Consider the following 25,059-nt stretch of genomic DNA (forward strand, 5'->3'; position numbering starts at 1 on the left):
TTTTCCATGGGCCTCTGTGGGGTGCATGACTTGATCTATGGTTTTAGTCAGTGTTTTAAGCTATTAAGCACTTAGACTTCTGTTTGGATGGCTGTACTAAGCGATTGTCAGGTATGTTTATTGTCCTCAAGCTGCCATGGCACTTAAATGCTCATGAAGATGAAAAAAATATCTGAGGATGAAAGTAACTGATATTGAAGGGGAAGGGAGTAAACCACAGATATTTACCTCCATTATTTTATGCTATATAAGCAGAACCTGGATAAAGAAAGAAAACCAGGTTGGTTTATGCTAATTTAAATGCAACTGCAGTACATGTTAACAAATCTTGTTTTCCTAATTCTACCATATCACAAGATGATGATATCACAGAAATATCCAGCAGGTTAATGCCTCTGTCACCAAATGCACTTACCTTGCATTTAAAGGGTTTGACATCAGAGTGAACAATCATGTGGGCCTTGAGAGTCTGCTTTTGCACAAAGCTCTTGAAGCACAAATGGCATTGATAGGCTCTGATGTTGGTGTGGATCAGGACATGTCGCTTCATGTTGGCCAGCAGAGTAAACTCCCGGCCACAAATTCCACATTTGTGCTCTTTCACACCCTGTAAGAAAAGAAAAAAAATCAGAAAATTCTGTAGATGGAAAATTTTCTAGATAATTTCATCTTCAGTACAGCAATATATGAATTATTTATTCTTCATTAGCAAAGCAGGTAATAAATTATTTCACTTTAAACATCATTTGCTCAAATAATAGATACTTATGTATTTTTTTTCCTGACAAATTCTTACAAGAATCTGAGAAGCAGGGAAGGAAAATGAAATAAAAGCTTAATGAAATAATGAGTTTTGTTTCCAGCAGTAAGTTTACAAATCAATGAGACATAGTCAGCAGCAGAGCTTCTCTGTCCTACTCTGCTGTTTAAGTAAATTATTGGTCAAATGTGTACACTTATCAAACCAAGAATAAAAGCTAACCAGGTAAGACAGTAAAGTAGGGCTTGCTTTTGATAATTGAATTTCATTGGTTTCTGAAAAAGGCATAGCCCTGTTTTGGAGAAAGCTATATAAAATAATCTGAAGTAACTGAGATCTAGTCAAGAAATGTCACCAAATAAGGATATACATGTTACACTCAATGTAGAGAAAAAACTGTTCACTCTTAGTGGGACTTGCACTAACCCTAATGGATTGGTCTCATTTTATCTGGTGTTTACAGAGCATTTCTAGCACCTTTTATGCCATCCAGTGAATTTACTAATGCATAATTCAATATTCTTGCTCACACCCATGTGGTCTATCTGCCAGCTCCCCAAAAAGTCATTTAGATGCTGTGAACATCAATGAATTTACCACTAAACACTTTAAGAGTTTGAGTATAACTTGCTGAAGGTAATGAGGATTTACTAGTGAAGTGCCGAGAGCAATTACTCCTCCTGCAGGCCCCCATTACAAAGAAGACTTGAAACAACCTCTACTTTCATGCCAGCCAGTGGTTTTCACAGTTAATTGCAAAGCTGAAACTGTGAACACCAACAGCGGCTTTAAGTGTCTGCCTATCTGATGTGAGACTGCATTTGGTCAGCTAACTACTATTAATTATGTTCACAGCTGAATCCACCTGCAGCTGTGGACAAAGAAGCAGAAGCTTTTTAAAGGCTCAGGGGCATTGAGTTTCCGGTGACAAAAAAACTTCCAAGCCTTAAGTTAGTAGAATTTTGCATGGTAAATCCAAAGACCAGGGAATCTCCAAAAAGAGCAGAAATTACAATCATGTAGTAGGGAAGAAAAAGCAAATGTGGAAGTAGAGGTTGTTGGTTTTTAAAAGACAATGTGTCTATAAGACTGAAAGGCTGCAGCTGTCCGTATTTTTAATGTTTTTCATAGAAAAGCCAAAATTCAAGTGTTAGAGGAAAAATATGCAAAGCTGGAAGCAAATTTTTATAAAATGTGTGGGTTTTTGACATGTCTTAACAACATTTTCGTAAAGGTGGGTAAGCCAGTTTCAGACATTCTTGAAAGGAACAGTTACATTTTTCCTATTTTTGAAAGGGATCTTTCTGGATGTGTTCCAAAGCCCGCACCTAGCCTAAACTGACTCTGCTGTCACTGCTGTCAGCAGTGGCAAGACTGCCACTTCGTAAGAATTGGCTGGGATTACGGTCCTGCTTGTCCACTTTTATTAGCTGGCATTCTGGATAACTTAAATGCAAAGGGGAATTTTTCTTACGTTGGTTTTTTTTCCCTAAATGTCTCATTATAATGATTCTTCAAAACCTGATGAGTAATAATACACTTTCTTTTGCTGCATACATAGTCTACTGCAAATCCACCTACTTCCTAATTAAGGGAGCAAAGCAATAAAACTGGTTTTCAGTAGCAAATTTCTATTAAAATTTCAGGGAGGTTATACAGCTCTACAAATCTGTTATGTTACAGAAGGTCATTCTGAAGATAAAACACAGAAACGGAGAGATGTGAATACAGTTTTGGGATGTAATACCCGTGGCTTAATTGAGCTCCTGTTTATAGTGAAGCAGGTTTTGTGTGTACTTTCTTAAGACTAACAGACACGTCTAGCTTCTACTATTGACAGTGTTGCTGGGGCTTTTGCTCTGCATAAAACTCTCCAGCTGGCAAAGGACCAGCATGACACACTACAGACCGATTACCTTCTCTCAGAGGAGGTGCATACGTGTATCTTCAGTAGCCTGTAATTCCTGTGCTACCTTCCGATGCAAGGCGAAAGCGCAACCCATGCTGGCTTACCTTGTGAGTTAGGGAGTGTTGTTTGAGATGGTGGGGCTGCACAAACTCCATGCCGCATTCAGTGCAGATGTACGGGCGGATGTCTTTGTGCTTCATCATGTGGTTTTGCAGCTGACTCGGGTACTGGAAGGTCTTATCACATTCCGTGCAATTGTACTGTATAGGGCCACGGTGGGTTGTTAAGTGTCTCTTCAGCTGCGCCAAGGTTGGGAAGTCCAGACCACACTCCACACAAATATTCTCTCGGCCACTCTCGTGCTTTGACTCGTGTGCTTTCAGCTCGCTGGGGTAGGCAAAACCTCTGCCACAGATCCTGCAGTTGTAAGGCTTGATGTCACTGTGTTGCATCATGTGTCTCTTAAGGTGACTAGTTTGAGTGAAAGCCTTGTGGCACACCTGGCACTTATGTGGCCGAGTACCCTGGTGTGTCAACATATGTGTGTGCAAGTGACTCAGCTGCTTGAAAAGCTTGCCACATCGGGTGCAAGCATGTGGCTTAATGCCGCTGTGCCCCAAAATGTGGGTGACCAAATTGTACTTGGATGTATAGGACTTCTCACACATGGGACATTGCCAGCGTTTCTGTTCACCCCCCACGTCAACATAGTAACTGTCATCTATCTGAAGGTTGACATCTACTCTTTCCACTTTCTGTTTATTTTCACCACTTTCTTTTACTTCAGCCCTCCTGAAGGGTGGCTCTGGAGGTCTTTTCATTTGAAAGGCGTTCCTGAAATGAAAGTTGGGTGGCACAATAAAAGGGAACATTAAGCCAGAGTGGACTTTAGGATAATAAGTGTAAGGAGCCTGCATGAATGCTGGGCTACTGGGCCATGCCATGTTAGGCTTTGCTGGTTCTTGCTTAATAGGCTTGGCTCCAAAGTGCTCCAGAGTTCTGTAGAACTGAAAACCAAAGTTGCAGAGGTCAATCATCTGGGAACTGTACTTGGTCTGTGCTGGCTGTTGGAACACCAAGGGGAGTCTGGAAGAGCCTATGTCATTGTGATCTTCAGGTCTGTCTGGTGGTGATGAGGAGCCCTCGAGGGTGATAGAAGGAGGCATTTTTGTTGGCATGCTCTTGCGTTTCCGAGACCCTCCTTCCAAGGACCCCTGGAATGTTTCCATGTCTCCCAGGGAAGGAGGGCCATAGCGGAAATGGGAGAGGTGAGGTCTGAATTCTTCACCGAATGGAGTTGTTCTGTGTGGCTTTGTAACAGGGCTCAGTGGCTGCAGGCAGCGGGAGAAGGGAGAGGCTTGTGTACTGTCCACATTAAAACTCGTTTCTTCATTCTTCATCATATTTGATTTTTTCTGTGTTGCCCGAATTCCTTAAAACAAACAAAAATTCAAATCTCTTTATTTCTTCCTGTTCTCCTGGGTTTAACCGTTTATTGTCTACTTTGTTACTTTGGAGGTTGTTGAGTTTTTTTAACTAAATGCAACTAAGGATGTCTTAGGTCCACATAAGACAAAAACCTTTTAAAGCAGAATTAAATTGGTTAGTGAAGAACAAAGAAGCTTTGGTCTTCCTGTGGTAGAATTGATGGTTTAAATCAAGTTCAACCCATACAACTTCTTTGCAACATAAACATGCTGTACCATGACACACTGCTTTGCAGCTGATCCTGTATAGCAATGTTTCTGCTTAATGTAATTCAGCCGGGCTATTTGTGGGCAAAATCCTGTCCCTGGCTGTGCATGCACAGGCTCTAGAAATTGGCGGTGCATCTAAAGGATATGGCAATACAAACAATAATGTGCACATTTATTATGGTTGTGACATGAAAAGCCAAAGCCAAAAAATGTTAAACTTCTTTGTATCATTAACATGTGCTGCTGTGAGAGAAAACAATGGCCAAGTGATCTAAGGACACTGTGTACCATCAGGTTTTGTGCCGTGTTTCCTGGCTTCTCTCACTTTGTATTGTAATAAGAAGGCGGAGATTAATTTATTTTCTTTGTTTTAATCACAGAGATATTTACCTGGCAGATTTGGGGGAAGAAAGACCTTTGACGATTCTCCAAACTACATTCAGTTTTATAGACTTAATCTAGGGGGTTTTTGTTTCTAAATAGGAGGGCAAAATCTCCACTATAAAACTAAATATAGAATTAATGTCAGCAAACCCCCAGGTCTCCAGAGTAATTGACACCTAAGAATGCTCTGAGAGTTTCTAGTGGTACAGTGTGACAAGACGGATTAATAATTTGCTTCTGGCAAAATTTTATATTCCACTATCATACAGGCAGGTTCCTCTGAATTTGGGGTTCAAGTAAAATATCGATTATGAATTTTGGTTCATCTTAAATAAGGCTGCTACCTTTTGCCTTAGCTCTGTAAAATCATAGAATATTAGAATCATAGAACCATTAAGGTTGGAAAAGACCTTTAAGATCCTCAAGTCCAACCACTAACCTAGCACTGCCAAGTTCACCACTAAACTGTGTCCCTAAGTACCACATCTACATGTCTTTTAAATACCTTCAGGGATGGTGACACAACCACTTCCCCGAGCAGCCTGTTCCAATGCTTGACAACCCATTCCGTGGAGAAATTTTTCCTAATACCCAAACTAAACCTCCCTTGGTGCAACTTCAGGCCATTTCCTCTTGTCCTACCACTTGTTACTTGGGAGAAGAGACCAACACCCACCTCGCTACAACCTCCTTTCAGGTGGTTGTAGAGAGTGATAAGGTCTCCCCTCAGTCTCCTTTTCTCCAGGCTAAACAACCCCAGTTCCCTCAGCCACTCCTCATAAGACTTATTCCCTAAACCCTTCACCAGCTTTGTTGCCCTTCTCTGGACATGCTCCAGCACCTTTCTCCAGTGTCTTTCTTGTAGTGAGGGGCCCAAAACTGGACACAGTACTCGAGGTGTGGCCTCACCAGCGCTGATTACAGGGGACAATCACTTCCCTAGTCCTGTGTGCTGGCCACACTATTTCTGATACAGGCCAGGATGCCGTTGACCTTCTTGGCCACCTGGACACACTGCTGGCTCCTATTCAGCTGGCTGTCAGCCAACATCCCCAGGTCCTTTTCCACCGGGCAGCTTTCCAACCACTCTTCTCCAAGCTTTGCGCAGGGTTGCTGTGACCCAAGTGCAGGACCTGGCATTTGGCCTTGTTGAACCTCATACAATTGGCCTTGGCCCATCAATCCAGCCTGTCCAGATCCCTCTGTAGAGTCTTTCTACCCCCAAGCAGAACAACTGCTCCTGCCCAACTTCTTGTTGTCTGCAAAGTTACCGAGGGTGAACTCAATCTCCTTGGCCAGATCACTGATAAAGTTATTAAACAGAGCTGGCCCCAGTACCGAGCCCTGGAGAACACCACTTGTAACTGGCTGCTAGCTGGATCCATCCAGTATTTTATTCAGCAAAGAGTACACCCATCCAAGCCATGAGCAGCCATTTTCTCCAGGAGAATGCTGTGGGCAACTGTGTCAAAGGCTTTACTATAGTCTAGGTAGACAACATGAACAGCCTTTCCCTCATCTTCTAAGCTGGTCACCTTGTCATAGAAGGAGATCAGGTTAGTGAAGCAGGAGTTGCTGTTTAGAAACCCATGCTGGCTGGGCCTGATCACCTGTTGTCTTGCTGTATGATGATCCGCTCCATAACCTTCCCCAGCACTGAGGTCAGACTGACAGGCCTCTAGTTCCCCAAATCCTCCTTCCAGCCCTTATTCTAGATGGGTGTCACATTTGCTGACCTCCAGTCAACTGGGACACACCCCTGTTAGTGAGGACTGCTCATGAATGATGGAGAGTGGCTTGGTGAGCACTTCCACCAGCTCCCTCAGTACCCTTGGGTGGATTCTACCCGACCCCATAGACATGTGTGTGTGTCTAAGTGGTGTAGCAGGTCACTAACTATTTCCTCTTGGATTATGGGGGCTTCATTCTGCTCCCTGTCCCTGTCTTTCAGGGGTCTGATTACCCAGAGAACAACTGGTCTTACGATTAAAGACAGAGGCAAAGAAGGCATTAAGTACGTCAGCCTTTTCATCATCCTTTGTCACTATGTTTCCCCCCACATCCAATAAGGGATAGAGATTCTCCTTAGTTCTCTTTTTATTGCTGATGTATTTATAGAAACATTTTAAATTGTCTTTTAAGGTAGTAGCCAGATTAAGTTCTAGCTGGGCTTTGGCCCTTCTGATTTTCTCCCTGCATAACCTCACAACATCCTTGTAGTCCTCCTGAGGGATGCACTTATCTGAATGTGTGTGTGTGTTTGCGTACATGCATCTATCCAACCAGGCAGAGGATAGGTTGGAACACGAAACATATTTTCCCTCTGTCACCTGTGACATGTTGATGCTATTTATAACAGTATTCTTGGAAATGCTGGGTGGAGAGCATGAAAGTGGTTGAAGTATTAAAGACAGTCCTGTTTCTTTTTCAGGAACCTCTGTGCTGGATAAACCTGCTTCTAAAGATAGATAAAAGCACATCTCTGTGACCTAGTTAGGCTTGGACAAGAGAAGACATCTTAAAAACCTGATTACAAACAGATTACTTCCTTCTAATAGGGTAGACTGTGGAATTATCTTTGAGATACTCTGTGAAGCAAAAGATCAGTGACAAAAATTTAAGATGGAAAATCTAGACAAAGGGATCAATCGATGCACAAAGGATGAGGAGTAATTGAAGCAAAAATTGTAGGATCTCTAAACTGATGATTCAAAACCCACCTGTGATAGTGGAAAAGGCTAAAAAAAAATTGCTTACAACTGGGACAAGTATCCAATAATTATACCAGGATGTGACTTTCAGTCCCTAGCTCACTCACTGGAAATGGTGTCTATTTATATACACTGTACATATATGCTATATTTGTGTGTGTGTGTGTATGTATATATATGTAGTATGTATAAGTGTGTATGTTCCATCACAGAGTACTATTAGGGAGTATGCATTCTGCTATGTTTCCTTGTCACCCTAACTCCCTGGGCAAAATAAGGAAGTTAGACCTTGAAGACTTTGGGTACAAAGGCTTGACTTATTAAAAGGGAAAAGGGGAAGGGAATCCTCTGAATACCAAAAAAGACTCTACTTCTTTCCAAAAGGGAAAAAGTTTATTTTTTTCAAAATTCAATTTAAACAAAGTTAACTCACACAATTTGAACATTAAATATGCCTGTAGACCAAAATCTTCCCTTCAAAGTACGGGCCTGTCCCTCAAATATCTTTCGTCTTGTGTATCCGATTCTTTCCCAGCAATATGGGTATAAAATGCTTCAGAAAACCCATTGCAACTGAGAACTCATCTATGTTATTTACCACTTTTGTTAGATTATTGAAATGCTGCCAAAAATACACAGAAGTGACAGTGAGTTGTGTCTAATTGCTCTCTTGTCTGTTGGCTGCCAGTTACTCCCTTCTTCCACAGCCCGTTTTATGCAAAATTCCAAACTGTCTGGAACACAGAGTTATGGCAGAGGCTGTATAACTGCTTGAAATTACTAGAAAGAATTTCTTTGCACTACTAACCTTTGGCTGCTTTCACTGAGTGTATGGGTTTATTGCACTGTCCACAGCTACACACATCATGGGACCAAGCCTACAAGGGAAAGTGTTTAAACAGTCAGTGACCAGCACAATCAGAGAGGTGCTACATAATCCAAAAAAGAGCACCTAAAAAGGGAGGGAAAGTAGATTTACAGTCTAAATATGGATCACCTTGCTGCTTTTTTCCCCCCCTTCAATCTGCCAAACCCCATGATGTAAGAATTAATTAAGATTAAATGTAGCCCCTCTTCTCATCTCCTTTCATGTTGGTAGCAAATCCTTGTTAATTTGAATGGAGGCATGATCTTCACCTTGACCAGAACTTAGTTCCATAAAAATGTGAGTCCTGAGGAAACTGTAGAAGAGACTACAGATGTGACCACCATGCAAGAAATAGTTAAGGAGCAGTCCCTTCTTCTTTAAATAACTTCAGTAGAGAACTTTAAAGCTTTTAATAACACAGTTGCCCAATAATTTTGTTCTATCTGATCCTGAAGTAGCTGATGTCATTTTAATACTCAACAATAAATAAAGGGGTATGAATTGAAAAATTTCTGGTTTAAATATCTCCTAGGGACTTTTTGTGTTTCCTATATAAGCACTTTAAAACTTCTTTCTTTCTTTCTTCAGAACTTAATATTTAAAATATGATGATATGTAGCACAGTAGTGTGTGATACTAAACATTGAGGTTCGTTTAAACCTGGAGAGACATTAAAAATTTTAGCTTTTATCACTAGTATTTTAGCTCCTCAGTTTTGAAAAATTGATCTGGAAAGCTCACTGAGACAGAGGTTTCCATGCTGTATTGGCATTTAAACATACCCCTCCCCACCCCCGACCTAGCACTTCAGAGCTTATTAAAAAGTTAATTTCTTTATAACAGACAAGCATCCTCACAGTTTCTTTCTTTATGTAAATAAGTATATTTGGAAATACACTGTTTTGAAAAATAGAACTCTCTCTGCCCTTTCAAAAAAAGAAAAGAAAGGCTACAGTGAGTTCAGGTAGTTGTTGAGGTATTTCCAAAATAACATATCTATGCAGCAGCTAATAATGTTAACTTCCACGAAGCAGGAAGAGAGTTTAATAAAGAATATGAATCACCATTTACTTTCTAATTTCCACTCATCATATTTCTACAAAGGATTAAAAAAGTATGTAAATCATGCAATTCACTCTACAGGTGTACACATTGTTACAGTCTCTAGTTAATATTCTGTACTGAAGTCAACAGCAAATTTTCTTTAGAATTCAGTAGAATCAAGATTCTGCTTCCTATATGAAAGTGCCTTCTGCCTATAGACTAATAATAAGCCCAACCATAAAAAAGTGAGGTTATGAGGTTTCTCACACTTAAACATGGACTACTACTGTTCTGATTTTGCTCTTGGGCAACACAACGGTAAAAAAAAAATGAGACCAAGATGAGTTGAAGTGATATGTACCCTCTGACAAAGGGAAACGGGCTACTTTATTAGGATGTTTGCACTTGTGCTTGCTATTTTGAAGAAGATGAAACAGAGGGAAGTGTAAGAAGTCTAAAGGTAGCTGAATAGGCGGAACAGCTTCTCTTAGCTGGAAGAGAAATTTCACATTTAATTGAACATGTATGACTGTAGAAACTGTGCCCTGTAAGACTGCACTTCTGCTTTTGTCGCGGGGCCAAAAGTACTGTCATCTATAAGGAAAGAATGAACCCAAACAGCTGTTTCTATGTTCAATGTGGTGAGGATCAGTGACAAATGACACACTATTACATTTCTTGAACTAAAGTTGAGCAGCTGGACAGCTTCAGCCTTACTGAACAACCAGCAGGGTTTTTTTTTCAAACACTGACTTTTGTAAATTTATTATAGAGTTGGTTATGGTTATCTTAATAGGCTTAATGGGATCTCCTTCCTTCAGTTAAGACTTCCAGATAGGTTTTGGTTTTAAATGTATTCAATTTTACAGCTGTTGAATTAAGCATCAAATTCTTTACTTAGTTTTCACTCATTTGCTATTTATGCAAAACTTGCGTCTGTCTCAGGATCTGATGAAAGGGGCTTTAATATGGTGAATTCATCTCATTTCAGCAGTGAAGCAGTGTTTCCTACTGAATCTACACTGCTTTGAGTTATTTGTCAGACTTCGAAAATGCCAGGAATACCTATACAAACGTGAAGGTATCCATCACCGGTAACCAAGTATTTTCAGTTAGTACACCTCTGATCCCTCCATACAATTTTCCCTGCTAGTTTCCTTCAAGGGCAGCATGAACCCTCCATAAGCCCCCCCTTTTTTTTTTCTCTTCCACTTCTTTTCTGCTGCCTCCAGTGTGTGAGTGAAGTCATGCAGTAATGTTGCCATTCCTCATTTCCTTTTTCATTGCAAATATCATGATTTCATAGAGTTGGAAAACAACAATGTGAATGTTTTTAACCTGTAATTTTCAAGTGTATCTTGTCTGTTTTGAGTAAGAAGTTAAACTAGATGATAATAACATTCTGTATCTGTAAAATCCATGCACCTGCCTGTCATTTATACAGTCAAATTTTTGTCTGTAGGTGCTGCCTTGGTGAATGATGCAGAAATTCTAAACATGCTCAAGAGATTTAGAGTTATTTCAATACTAGGTTCACTAGATATTGGCTCAAATTGCCATTGTTATTCAATAATGGATTATTTGTATATTTTTTTTTCAAATTAAGGTATTCTATTTACTCTAGGCTTGAGTGACTATAGTCATTAGAGGAGGGCAGAAGGTAAAAACCCGTACCAGAACTTCTCTAAAATCACTGTCAACCCCACCCTGTTATTCTCTAGAGAAGTCCATGTGAGTTGTGTTTTCCATCCATGTTCTCCAGGCATAAATATCCACATTTGAAGCACACAAATTTGAAAAATGGACTCCATTAACATACACTTAGTATATGATAATATACTCAAGCTGAATATATAAACTGGGTACATGTTATATATAAACTGAGTATATATTTATAGACCCAAATCAGCCTTAAAGTCCTTGTGCTACATTATGTGAAGCTAACCTAAAAGGTGATTTTTCATTTTAAATTAAGAAAGCACTTTTTCTGTCACAGTGTGGAGCTGGAAGAAGACAGAAATTTGGACTACCTTTCAAAAATAAACATGGATTTAGGGAAAGTATCCAAAATCAATCAATGCAGATACTGATTAGGGAGACATAAATGTTGGGAAACCTTAAAAAAACAGGCCTGAGCTGGGAATAATAGTCATTATGGAGTTTAATCAAATCTTTTCCAATACTACTTCTACAAACACTTGTTTTCTCTCTCTCTCTCTCTCATATGCATGTAGACCTGTCCATGATTTAACCATCAGATTAATTGTCTTCTGAGATAAGCCTTCTTGTTCCATGTCTTTAATGAGTCAGATATGTCTGCTTAACTGGAGAACGCTATCAAGATAAAGATATTGTCATAAATATTTCTGTTCCCCTTTTGGATTACCATCATTAATATAACTGGAATTGGAAACAAGTAAACAATTGTTCATCAAAATGATCTGGAATGACTGAAAATGAGAAGTGGACCAGGTCAGTTTTTTTCTTCCTACATTAATATGATAGTACTGAGAGCTCAGTGTCTTTTCACTTCTCCCTCGGAAACTACCTTGTGCTGGTATCAACCTTCAGGATAAAACTTCTTCTTTCCATCAACAAATGTGGGGTTTTTTCTCAGCAAATGCTTGATAAAGGAAAACTGATAACCTTGGTAGCTCTTCTTAGAGCATAATCAGAACTCACTAAGGCTTATGGAAAGACTTCCAATGAACTCTGAAACTAATCCTTCACAATTTTCCTTGTTATTTGTTATGGGTTCTGTTGTCCAATGAGATATGAACCCATCTATGCCATGAGCAAAATTTGATACTTTTGACAAATCTATTATATAAATATGGAAAAAAATAACTTTTATATCCTGAGACAATATATTAACAGATAGTAATGTTTGCAGGCAGACTTAATGGAAATCATACAATCACACACGTAAGAAACTTAATTGATTAAAAAATCTGACACATTTAAACAGCTTAACATGACACAGTAAACAGATGCAACAAGCAATGAACTTTCAAAGATATCTTATATATTAAATAATATTTTTTTTCCTTCATTGACTCTGTTTTGGCATGTCTTCCTTGCTTCATGTGTGAAGTTTGATCACTTTAGACATTCCTTCTGCTCTAAGGGCTTTTTATGCAGTGTAGCTGCATTAATATTATCTGGGAGATGACACCGTTACAAAGAAACGGGTCTTCTCTCAGAAAAATGTGCAACAGAAATACCCTCCCTGAATTGTCTTTATTATTCCCAATTTTTAACATTTTAACTTACATCATTTTTGTTTTATTTTGGCTGGGAAATACAGAAGCTTAGGAAACATACCCATTTGCCTGCACTGCCTATACAGAGGCTTTTAGAATCATCTTAGATATATCCGTAATTTGGTTTTGTACTCAATTTTCAGGGACCAAGACACTATGAGCACTTCTACAGGAGTATAGTCACTTTAGTATTTCTTGTAATAGAAAAAATGCTTAAAATAGTATAAAAATGAATGCATATTCTCTTTTCCATAACTTATAGATAATTTTTGTTTTCATAATTATTGAAAGTGTTAAACTATATTCTGAGATTTCCTCTGCTGAAAGGCTGGATCAGTCCCACCACCCATCCTGCCAAAGCTGGGGCACTGTTTGTGGCATCAGGTGTGCTTATAGAGTGGTTTATGGCATAACTTGCTTTCGATGGTGGCATTGATTAGATAAAAATTGCCTGGTGCTGTAGTGAGATGGCTGTAGATATTTTCTCCTCTCCAGTATGAGGGCTGTGTTCTCATAGCAAAAAGGTTTGCTATCCTTCTTGTTGCTTTTATGTGTGCTCTGTCCTTAGTTCAGCAAAACGTTTGCTATCATTCTCACTACTCTTCTGTTGCGTAACAAGATGGTGGGTGGAGGTCACAGAGCAGTAGTTAACCACTGAACATCTGCAATAGGGCCTTACTGGTAATGTCCCTAGCAGTACTTAAGACTCATGGATTGTCTCTAGGCGTTTCAATGTACATGCAAAGTGTCCTCTGAGTACAGTTTCGGCTTGCTGCTATTTCGGCTCTTTATTTCTCTTTTTCTTATCCTCCTTTCTCCTTTTTTTCTCTTTTTTTCTTCCTCTTTGTGAGTTTTCTTAGTTCTTCTCTTACATTTCCTTCCCTCTTCACTTCTCTATTCCATCTGTGGTTCAATCCCTCTCTGCTTCTCTATTCTGTCTGCTAAAATGGTCAGCAGCACATAGATAACCTGGATAATGAAGTAGATGTTAAGTTTGCTGGCTCTGAAGTGTTAGCTGTTTACACCCCCAAACCACAGCTACACATGGCGGGACCCTGCAAGGCACAGCAAATTATCCAGTCTGAAAGTGTGTAAGGGGACAAAGATTATATGTCCTCAGCTGAGCACCTCCACCTGCCTGATTGTTTGGTACCAACGGGGAATTCAAGGCTACTTTGGGGTGGGAAGGAAGGGGAGAGGAAACAATCATTTGCTGGCAGATCTCTTCCTCTGGGTCCAGCCATATCAGCTCAGGCTAGTAGTGTAGCTAACCCAAGATACTGGTCTTCTGAAGAATATAGGAAACAGGAGAGAGTATCATGACACCTTTCCAGCATTATCTTCAGGCCTCCAGTTGTTTGTAGATCAGGTCTTTCCTGACCCAAAGATGTTGCATTCTGATTTTTTTTTCTTATTCCATGAAGGATGGATGTGGATAAAAGTTACGTAATATAAAAATTCAGAGACAACTGTTTCTTGTGGGCTGAGAGGCATACAGAGATAGGTACTGTGTCCTGGGGAAGTAAGGTATCTCTGAGTGCTTTGATGGAGGGTCTTGTACCTCTGGAGATTTAGAAAGGAGCCAGGGCAGTGAGACCTGGATGGTGCCAGAGGATAGATGCCCACCTCCACTCTTCTCAGTCTACCTCTCCCTGAAACACCTCTATTTCTTCTCCTCAATCACCTGAAACCCACGAGTACTGTAGGTTATTTCACTCATGCCCCACTTTTCATCTCCCCACCATCTCCCTGAACAGCTGACCCTGTCCTGTTTCAATTTTTTCCGACTTCTCCCTGCTACCTGCTCCTTGGCTCTTGCATCTTTGTCTGTGTAATGGTCCTGCTCCAGCCAAAGGAGACCCTCACAGGCTCTAGTTAGGGGACTCACTTAAGAGGCTAGAGATGTGGGTCCAAGCTCCTCAGAGGGGAAGAGGGAAATAAATCAAAGTCTCCCACCTTGTGGCTGTTATGTTTTGCACTGAATTTGATGTTGTTGGTGTATATTCAATTTCATATAAATAGTCTTACAGTACTGGGTCCCCAAGAACGTTTGGGCATGCGTATACTGAGTTTCCAGACCCTGCCCAGAGTTCAGGGCTGACAAGACCAGGTTGGCCATGATGGTGACATAGAGAGCACATACAGTAGCAGAGCTTCAAATGTGCAAAGCTTAACTGGTGCCAGCAGACCGGATGGAAATGCAATTTGATCCTGCCCTCACTAGTTATTGGAATTAATGATGGGTTGGCCAGCTCAGTTAATTACTCAACTAAACAATGGCAGTAATTCATCCTAAGTAACTGTCCTTTTTCCCTCCCTGGCATCATCCATGTTGTACTGAAATCATTATGGAAAATCTGGGGTGTAGCTGAGAGCAAGATTTGGGATTTGGCTGTTATGAGGTGATGCCAATAAGACAAATGTCTTCCTTTTCTTAAGTGGATAAGGAGCTCTCATGTCAAAGGCTGGAACCATGGATCTGCCCCTGCCTTTACAAACTATGTTGAGTCACTTTAATCACTGTTTATAGAAGTCCTATCACTCCATCCCTGTTTCCTGTCTACTTCCATATCTGCCGCTGCAAATAAAAATAGTACATTGTTGGCAGCATAGGAATCCTATGTATTAAATAGTTTTTCCTCTGGAAAATTATCCAATAACAGTAATGCAATTTTAGGATTTTTTTTCTCGCCATACAAATATTATAACAGACAAAGTGAATGAAGAACAAATAAATAATATAGGTATAAGTAAGGATCTGGTAGTAAAATAGTAATACTGAATAGTGTGGAGTCCTTGAAAGAACACTTTGGACATAATCTTTCCACCTACAAAGCACAATCATTAAGCTCTATAGAGTGAAGTGGAGATAGAGGGGATTTGAGCTGTACAGTAGTATTATTTTAAAACAAGTAACAGAGCTATGCAGAACACCCAAAATTAGAATGATCAAAAAAGCCTGCCCTTCCATAACCCTCATGCTGTCCTGCTTGGGCTGTTGTTTTGAAAGTAAACCTTCCACTGGCATTCATGACCTTTAAAAAGGAAATAGATTGGGCTTTCCTTCCTACTGTAGTCCCAGTGTCGTTATCACCTCTATGGAGGCCAGAGAGATGGTCTGGTCTCCTCCCACCTCTTTGTTATCTCAAAGAGTAGCTAGGGGCCACCCTCAGCCTTGGTTCTTCAGGTCAGCCCACTGGCACCCTCCTACACCATTAGCAGTTAATTGCACCTTCGGGCCGTTGCAGGTGTAAAGCAACAGGTACCTCAAAAAAGAAAGCACAAGGCAAAATGTGTGCCTAAGCTTGGAGAAGGGCCAAGGGAGAAGAGGGTTGTGTGGGAGAGTTTTCATATAAAGTCTCCAAAGCAGGTTAGTTTTTTAAAGAAATGTTAGTTTTACTTAAGCGTGGGGGAGTGTTATTAGACTTCAGCAGGACCATTACTTTTTGTATTTATTTTGCATTCAATTCTTTGTTTCACACAATTCAAAACTCACAGTGAAAGTGAAGGTTGCTAAAGTGGTAGGTATCATGTGTTCCAGTAAGACATGCTATAACCTACAGGAACTGAAAGAAGAGGATTTCATCCAGAAACTGACAGAATTAGGAAAAATATACCTGCTACTGAACATTTCTCTTGGTGTCCAGTTCATCAAAAGTAATTACCAGATGATGCTTTCCTAATCATTTAGGAAAGATGAATAAATTTAATTTCAGCTGAAGTTTGAACAGACTTCTTGCTGGAAAAGCTGCTTGACTGAAGAGACTGATTAATCCCTGTTAACCACTATTACTAACTTGCAATTAATCTGGCTCAGTAGTGACTTAGACATTTTCCCCTGAATATAAGTTCAGTAGGAAGCACTGCAAAGGAATTAGAGATGTCAGTGACACTCCTAGGACACCACTGTGTTTATTCTGTTGATACCCAAAGAGAAAAAAAAAAAAAAAAAAAGAATTATGAGCAATGAGATAGAGTTAAAAATGGCTCTTGAGGCAAATTACTGGGGCATTGGAGGAAATTACTTTTGATATATCTGCACTGTGATTAGGGAGCTCTGCTTTCCAAACTAGCAGAGCATAAAATCTGTGTTAAAGCATTGAAACTGTGCTGAATATGTATTTATTGTTCAGAAAAATTATCACCTTCGCATACATCTCACAATAGCATTCAAATGACCGTTCATTTTTTTGTAATCAGTTTATTTAGTTTAAAGAGAAATTATTTTAGTTCTTCATTACCAGCATAAAATGGTATTTTTGCCTGATCATATGAAGTGCTTGCAAGGAAGTAATTTAAGATAACTTCCTCTCTGGCTTTGCCCTTCACCTGTGATGCCAAACTTGAATCTTCTCCTTGACTGAACAGCAAAAAGCAAATGCTTTCCCTCTCTGTTCCCCAAAATGCATCCTGCATACTGCTCTTAACTATTTAGTTAACTTCTAGAAAGTTTTGAAAATAAGCATTTGTTTGTTGCCCCAACTAAAGAACATCTGTAATTTAAAACAAATCTTATATTGCTTCTGTGATTTTGATCAGTTAGACAACAGATCTCTATGTAAACCAACTAACAGGGAAAAATTCTTGAGGTTAATTATTTTAAACTGAAACAGTGTGGCTGTTTTGGCTGGGATAACATTAATTTTCTTCATAATAGCTAGTGTGGGGCTAGGTTTTTGATCTGTACTGGAAACAGTGTTGGTAATTCAGGGATGCTTTAGCTATTGCTGAGCAGAGCTCACACAGAGCCAAGGCCTTTTCTGCTCCTCACCCCACCCCACCAGCGAGCAGGCCGGGGGGGCACAAGAAGTTGGGAGGGGACACAGCTGGGACAGCTGACCCCAACTGACCACAGGGATATCCCAGACCGTATGACGTCAGGCTCAGCGTATACAGCTGGGGGAAGGAGAAGGAAGGGGAGACATTTGGAGCGATGGCGTTTGTCTTCCCAGTTAACTGTTGCAGGTGCTGGAGCGCTGCTTTCCTGGAGATGGCCGAACACCTGCCTGCCGATGGGAAGTGGTGATGAATTCCTTGTTTTGCTTTGCTTGCATGTGCAGCTTTTGCTTTACCTATTAAACTGTCTTTATCTCAGCCCACGAGTTCTCTCACTTTTACCCTTCCAATTCTCTCCCCCATCCCTCCGGGGAGGCGGGGAGTGAGTGAGCGGCTGTGTAGTACTCAGTTGCCAGCTGGGGTTAAACCACAACAGTCCTTTTTGGCATACAAATCCAAAATATAGCCCCATACTAGCTACTATGAAGAAAGTGAACTCTATCCCAGCCAAAACCAGCACAAACAGTTTTCAAATGACAGTTTTACTGAATTCAGGAAACTAGCATACGGAGTGGGAATGACAGCTCAGACTCAGCCAAATGTCATCCGCAGATACTGGAACAGAGACTAGAGCTACAAACAAATAAATTACTTTTTGCCAAAGAAAAAAAAATCCTGAACATTTCCCAAACCACTTTAGTACTAATCCTTCACCATTAGTGATGCCAAAGGCTTGTTCTGCATACTAACTCAGTTCGGATTTTCATCACAAGAAAAAGGAAACCAAAAAAGCCATCAAACCACTGTGACTCTACTCCATGACTAAGACTGGACAACTAGCAATATAAAATGAAGTTTTGTAAGAAACCACCTAATATATTAACATAACTCTTTCTCCCAGTCTCTCCCTCGCCCTTCTCCAATCATTCTATTCAGGGCTTTTTCCCTGGAAAAACACCGAGAACCTCATACAAAAACCTGGAAGATTTGGTAGAAATTATTGCTGTGTTTTGGGAAGAATAGCAGGCAAGGTTGTGGTATGGGCAGGGGGACATTACCCAGAGGACAAATAGTTCTATGAATTCTGTTCTGACTAACTACATTCAGTGCCTTCCACTGGATACCTCTTCATGCATTTTTTTCTGTCTAGTAGTGAACAAGCTAGTGAAAATCCTCACTGCAGTCATTAGAGAGGATCCCGAGTCCTGATCATTTGCCTACAGAATCCAGTGACATCTGTTCAATTGCATTTCTTTACCTGTGGCTTAAGCTTCAGGGGGGTTCCCTTTCTGTACGACATGAAAAAAGAAATTAATACATTTGGGATCAAAAGGCTTTAGTTAGTATTTTGATTTTTCTGCAGAGGGCAGAGGAGATACAGAGGAGGAGTTGGTCAGCACCATTTCTCTGATGCACGTGTCTGCTTCTGTAGCAACCTGACAAAATGCTACCTACAGACATAAAAAATTATTCTGGAAACCTCGGTGACTTCATATTGTGGATACAGCATTATGCAGAAAAACTGTTTGATATAACATTCCTGCTGGTATGATTCCTTGCTACAATGCTGCAGAACAAATGTTCTTTTTCTGCACCTTTATAAATGGATGGATTTTGTTTCTGGTGAACCTATGAGCACATTGTTGTCAGCTTGTTCTTCTAGGAGGTCCTTTACTGTTTTCTGGAATTTCTATCGCAGACAATAGTTTTGGACAAATACAGGACACTTCATAGCTTCAGAAACCTGCACTAGGGAACCAACCCAGCGTGGGCTGGTGCCTACCAGATGGTTCAAACAAGTTCTGCTGTTTCTTAGAAGCTGATAGATGCTCTAAAAACAGGTCATCCCTTTCCTTTTCACCTGTTGATACTGCTTTCATTATACATGTATTCTAAATACTTTTAAGAAAAAGTAGACAGGTAGAAAAATACCATGCTACCTGGCAGTACTGGATGAAAGACACTCCCTTTTCAAATAAAGTTTTCAAATAATTCTTATCTGGAGCTGAAACACCTAGCTGAAACACTACTTGCTTTAGAAAGCACCTCAGAGAGAGGACTAAACCTGAAATATTCTATATTAACCCGAAATATATTCTAATATGTTCTTCCTGGATATCTTTAGAGTAGGCATATTTAAGTTTGGTTTAAATCTAGTGTATTGGGTGTTGGTAAGAGCACATACCCTTTCCAATTTACTAAGTCTTCAGTAGCAGGTCCAGCCCAGAGCCCTCCACAGAACAAAAGGTCTTTCATCACTGCAAAAAGAGCCTAACAGTTACATTGCAGCCCTAAACAGAGAAGACTAAAGCGTAAGTGGCTTTTGCACAGTTAGGAACAGCAACAAACCAGTGAAGAGGGGGACTGGAAGTCATCTTCTCCCTTCCAGCCAACACACTTGTGGCTTATCAGAGGGCCTGGTGGCAGAATAAGCTGCTCCCTGAGGAGGGGCAAAGCCATGAGCCACCACACCTGCTCCTCTGCCCTGGGAACACCACCCTGCAAAATTCTTTCCATACAGAGAAATTAGGTGGTTTCTATTCTTCATCAGGGCTCCACACAGAGGACTGTGTGGATGATTCCTGCTTGCTGTGCATTAGTATTCTTTGTAGTACAGCTGTCTACAGTTGTCTAAGAGCAAATAGAAACGTGTGACCCTTCTCGTAGCCTTGCTTTCAATTTCAAATCAGTTGTACCTTTCCCTAATTCATTAGTGAAAAGTGATGCTAGCAATGTACAAGACTCAGTTTACCCTATAGCATTTTGTAATTAAATGAACCTTCAGATTCAATGAACTTTTTTATTTTTCAGTGTTGTCTGAATTCTAGTGCTGCTAATGAGTATAAGCAGCTGGAAAGTTGAATGTTTCAGGTTTGCTTTTTATGAATATTGGCAAGGGGAAAATAGGTTTTCAAGAAACACACTTCTTGTCCTAAGTTTTTTCTTTTAAATCGCATGAATTCATGCACACCCACAAAGTAGAATGAAAATGTTTCAGTGTTTTAACATTCATAGTAAAAGAGAAAGAATAATATTTTTTTTTCATCCTTCATTTAAATAATTAATAATGTGTCTTTCTAACATACAAAGCAGGAAATAAGGAGTGAAAGTTAAAAAAAAAAAAAAAGCAAATATTCACATAATTTCTTCCTGTAACCTTCAGAGCATGAAAATAATTTCTTCTAATATATGATTACTTAGCTTAATTACTTCCAATGACATTAGGAGTAATTACAATGCATTGAACATTGTTGGTTTAGAAGGAAAATGCTGTGTTTTGTTTTTCAAGATCAGGGTGACACCAGTATAAAACCAGTTGTTTTAAAAAAGCAAGTCACAAAGGTATTAAGTTTGGAAGGAACTAAACCAGAGATTAAACAATATTTTTCATTGGATCATTAATATTTTAGAAGCCAGGCAAGAACGACCAGTCTTTGCCAGATAGATATAAAGAAAAATCAGACAGCCACCATGAAGTTCAATATGTGTTCTAAATAACCAGTAAGTATTAAATTAGGCCTCTTCATTGGATGAAAATCTGAATATCATCCATAAAACTCCACTGCATTTTAACAGCAATGGAGAGCTGCAGTCTCAGTTTCAGAATATCAGCTTTTCAGCAGAAAAAAGGATAATCCCAAATCATCTTTTTCCAGATTCGTTTCTTTCTTTTTAAAGGCTTCACATGATTTGTCCCTCTGTAATTCTTTTTTCTCCAAGCTGACATTCCTTCCTTTTCAGTGGTCTTCTGGGACAGTAAACTAGAATGGGGAAAACTACTGCATTTAAGAAGAAAATGTTCATTTGATTTTAACAGGTGGTCTATTTTTAAAAATCCATCAAACAAATGAATAATTTTGCAACTATCTGTAGCAGTCTACACAGCACTCATAAGGTCTATTTGAAGGAGCACTTTGTTTCATTGAATCAATTACTACTGGGGAACATGCATTAGCGCTCAAAAGCTATGGATCATTTCTTATCAAGTAATAAGAAGCTACTTTTCCTTATATACCTTTGCCTGACTGGTGTCCCTAAACCATGGCCACAGAAAATCCCTATTACCTTATGCAGCCTTTATTTTTTTTGTTTCTCATGGTGATATTCCATTGACATGTCTGGCTGAGTGGAATGGTTCATTCAGACGGACGTCTTTCTGCATCGTTGAGTCTTTGCAGTATCAAAGATTGGAAACAATGTAAGTGCTATCTGGGGTAATCCATACTCTTATGCCTCTGTATATGAGGCTTGTCTTGGGTTGCTACACCATGATTCATCACTCTGTGCTTCTCCCATTCTAAATCCTGCATATCTATCTGGTCCTACTAGACACGACACCTAAAAGACAAGCCAATAAGTTCATGTGAGATGCACACCGTGCCTCTCGGTCCACCAGTATCTGCTCTACATCCAGACAGTCCTAGGGCAAGGCTCTTATCAATGTTCTTGTTTGAAAGAATGCAAAAACAATAAAAAAAACTTAAAATTCAAAGATTCAAATTATCTCCTGATCTAAAATCTGTATTAGAAATGCCAGAATGTTAGTAGGAATGTAACTCAGTGCTACTATTCTGCTTCCAAAACTCACATTCTCAACAGTTTTCAACATTAAAGAAGCTGGTCCTAAAAATAAAAAGGCAATGGCATTTACAAAAAGACTTCTATCAGTTTCTATGCTTTTTGAATCAGACTTGTGAACTTGGGATTTCCATGGGTGACAACTTGTTTCTGTAACATCTTTGCCATCATTGGTGTAGTTTTGTTTTTATTTTTCAGAACAAATGGAAATAATAGCTTTAAATAATTCTCTGGGAAAATACATACACTGACTGACCATTTACTTATATATGCTATATACATAAATGTGGCTCTAACAGCCTCTTTTTATTCTTGGTTTATTGCTTCAATATTTATTTTTTTTATAACTTTGAGGTAAATAACTGAAAATTCATTTCACAAACATTTAACTTGTGCCATAAGCTAGTACTAGATCTGTACCCAATCCAGCCTCAGAACATAACCTTCTCTGCTTGTAAATATCTCAGAGATGTGGGACAAGGATAACACATCAGCCAAAAATCTCCACTTCCTGAGACCTCGAGAAAGATATTAGTTGTGTTACAATTACCATTATGCTAAGTCGTGTTACAGTTATCCCAGCAATAAATTATACAATATCAAAAAAATGAACTCCAAATGACTGCAAAGATGTATTATTTGAAGGAAAAGTAAACCCGATGGGTGAAATCTAAGAATGAAGTTCAAAATTCAAAGTGTATTTTTTACTGTCAAATTATTAAGCATTCATTTAAAAATGTTCTTTCTGTGTGCTCATTATTGGGGAGTGGGTTTAAAAATAGCATGTACTGCTTTTGGCCACCTGCTATGAATATGAACACACATATTCTTATTTATGTATTTCAGACAATCTCTCAGAGAAAGAATTTATCATATGCATGGTCCAAATCAAGAATACGTTCGTGTTTAGTATCATCAGAAACAAATTCTATACCTAAAGGCTGCAATTGGCTCTTACCCACATGGTAAACTGAACTTCTGAACTAACCAGATCAAAACTTGCATGTGATTGCCATCCAGACTAACACTCTGCATTTTGAGCAAATACTACTACAAATACAGAGCTTGTGTATTTTTTTTTTTTAATGTTTCAGAGACTCCTCTGCTTCTCACTTGAAGTAAAAAACTGGTTTTCCAGACGTTTGATATGTACCTGTCAAAATAGCTGTCCAAATCATTTATTTAATTTAAATCAGTATTTAGTCACACAAAACATAAATCCAGGTATCCCGAGCAAAAGATGTGGCAAGTGGTTTTCATGGCAACATCTGGCATTTACTTGCAATTACCACAGGATTCTTTGTGGGTTAAGTATAACCAAATAAACCTAATAATTGGTACCAGACTAGACCGATCTGCAACATTAAGCTACGGATTTCAAGAAACAAGTTATTTCCACCTACTTTGGCAGAATCCATGTGCTGCTCCTAAAGCAAAGGCTATCTACAACTTACCCAGAAATCGTGGTGAATTTGGAGCTGATCACTCCTTCCTAAGGAAAAACTTGCAGAAAGACACCAGATAGAGGGGAAGAAAATCCTTTCCTCTAGTTGGTTCAGCGAGGAGTGGGAGCAGAGGGCTGTCCCAGGGTGGAAGCACAGCCCAGGTGCCCCGGCGGGAGCGGGAGTGGGAGTGGGATTGGGAGCGGGAGCAGGGCAGCTCAAGCTGCCTGCTGGCCTTCCGTGATGCTTGCCCGCCATTTGGAGCCACTCTCTCCAGGCTCCGGGCATCCTGCAGAGGACCCTGCGCTTCAGAGAGCTGCAGCTTGAAGAAATACTGGATCAGAAGATGACCGAGCTCTCCTTCTGCAGAGAAATTGACACTTGTCCTAACTCTTCCCTCCACCTCTGTATTCTGCTTTTATAAAGGCATGCAGGGCGATTTTTCTCTTCCAATATTTGAAACATACTCTTGCATTCAATTACTCATTTTACGTGCCACTTCTGTTTGTTCTGATACATTTGTGCCCAACATGAAAAATATTACTGGTATCTCCAACAATGAAAACAACAAATAAACATTTGAGTCCATCCTATTACTGATGCTGGTGATCAGCCCTGGTGTTGTTATATACTACACAACATGAACTCTTGCTTTTTTTCAAGTGGCAACCTGGAACTGTCTTACCACGTCTTAAATGTCACTGTTCCTAGACTAATCATATACACAGATGAGTAGAGATAAACAAGTGTAATCATAAACACAGTACAGTTTGAAGAAAAAAAAAACCAAACCCTAGTAATTCTTCTCCCACTATAGCACAGGTTGGTGGGTTGGAGCAGACTTCAGTAGTGGCAGATGATACATGAAATACATCAATTTGCATATGACAGAGCTTCTCTCTTTATTTCAGCAATGGTCCACTGAATGTTGCTGAAATATTCAGGATAAAGTTAGTGAAGCCTGTAACAAGATTCATGTAGCAGAAGCCATATACGCAAAATTCACAGTAGATTATGTTAGGAATATTATCAGCCTCACTGGAAAACACTTTCTTGTCTGCATTGGTTAACCTGTATGCTATTATCACCAGTATCTAAAAACCAGAGTATAGGTATCTATAGCGTAAATATACTGCTTGTCAATGCATATGGTTATTCTCTTTTTTAACAGTTAAATGTGTATCTGATTAATGCCTTTTCATAATACAAAATCATATATATTGCACTTCTAAAGAGTTAACCATAAAAGCATTTTTACTTAACTTACCAGTTGCTGAAGCTGGAAGGAGTCTTGCCCTAAACTCTCTACCTGCTCTCATGTTGGTAATCTCTGACTCTCTCTCCCTCTCTCTCCCTCCCCCTGTGCAGAGATTGCAGTAAAGTTAGAAAACTAGCAGGGACAGTGTTTCAAATGACTTAAGAAAGAGAACAGGAACAATCACTTCGTTCTCTTTTTTTCAGATGAGTACAGTACCTTCAGAAAGAAGGAAGGAAGGGAGGGGAGAGGAAGTCAACAACCCTTTGCTTTCCTGCAAAAAAATAAGGAAACAGCAGATAGCAATCTCATTTTCTCTCAAACAAAATCTTTGGAAAAATAAATATATCCAAACCAAAAGGAATTCCTCAA

General features: G+C 39.5%; 1 protein-coding gene across 2 annotated transcripts in view; it reads right to left on the reverse strand.

Annotated features, from left to right (window-relative positions):
* The window catches only part of ZNF366 (zinc finger protein 366), a 34,516-nt gene extending 9,731 nt beyond the window's left edge, over positions 1-24,785 (reverse strand). The window contains exons 1-4 of one of the 2 annotated variants that reach the window (XM_049795117.1): positions 24,700-24,773; positions 8,270-8,339; positions 2,774-4,101; positions 416-607 (exon numbers count right to left, since the gene is read on the reverse strand). In XM_049795117.1, the coding sequence (XP_049651074.1) occupies positions 416-607; positions 2,774-4,072 (1,491 nt within the window). In that variant the 5' untranslated portion in view covers positions 4,073-4,101; positions 8,270-8,339; positions 24,700-24,773. Of the gene's footprint in view, positions 1-415; positions 608-2,773; positions 4,102-8,269; positions 8,340-24,699 lie in introns of both variants that reach the window. The other variant, XM_049795116.1, reaches the window with a different exon arrangement.
* Positions 24,786-25,059: the final 274 nt, after the last annotated feature.

This window comes from Accipiter gentilis, chromosome Z, assembly GCF_929443795.1.
Source record: "Accipiter gentilis chromosome Z, bAccGen1.1, whole genome shotgun sequence".
Classification (NCBI taxonomy): domain Eukaryota; kingdom Metazoa; phylum Chordata; class Aves; order Accipitriformes; family Accipitridae; genus Astur; species Astur gentilis.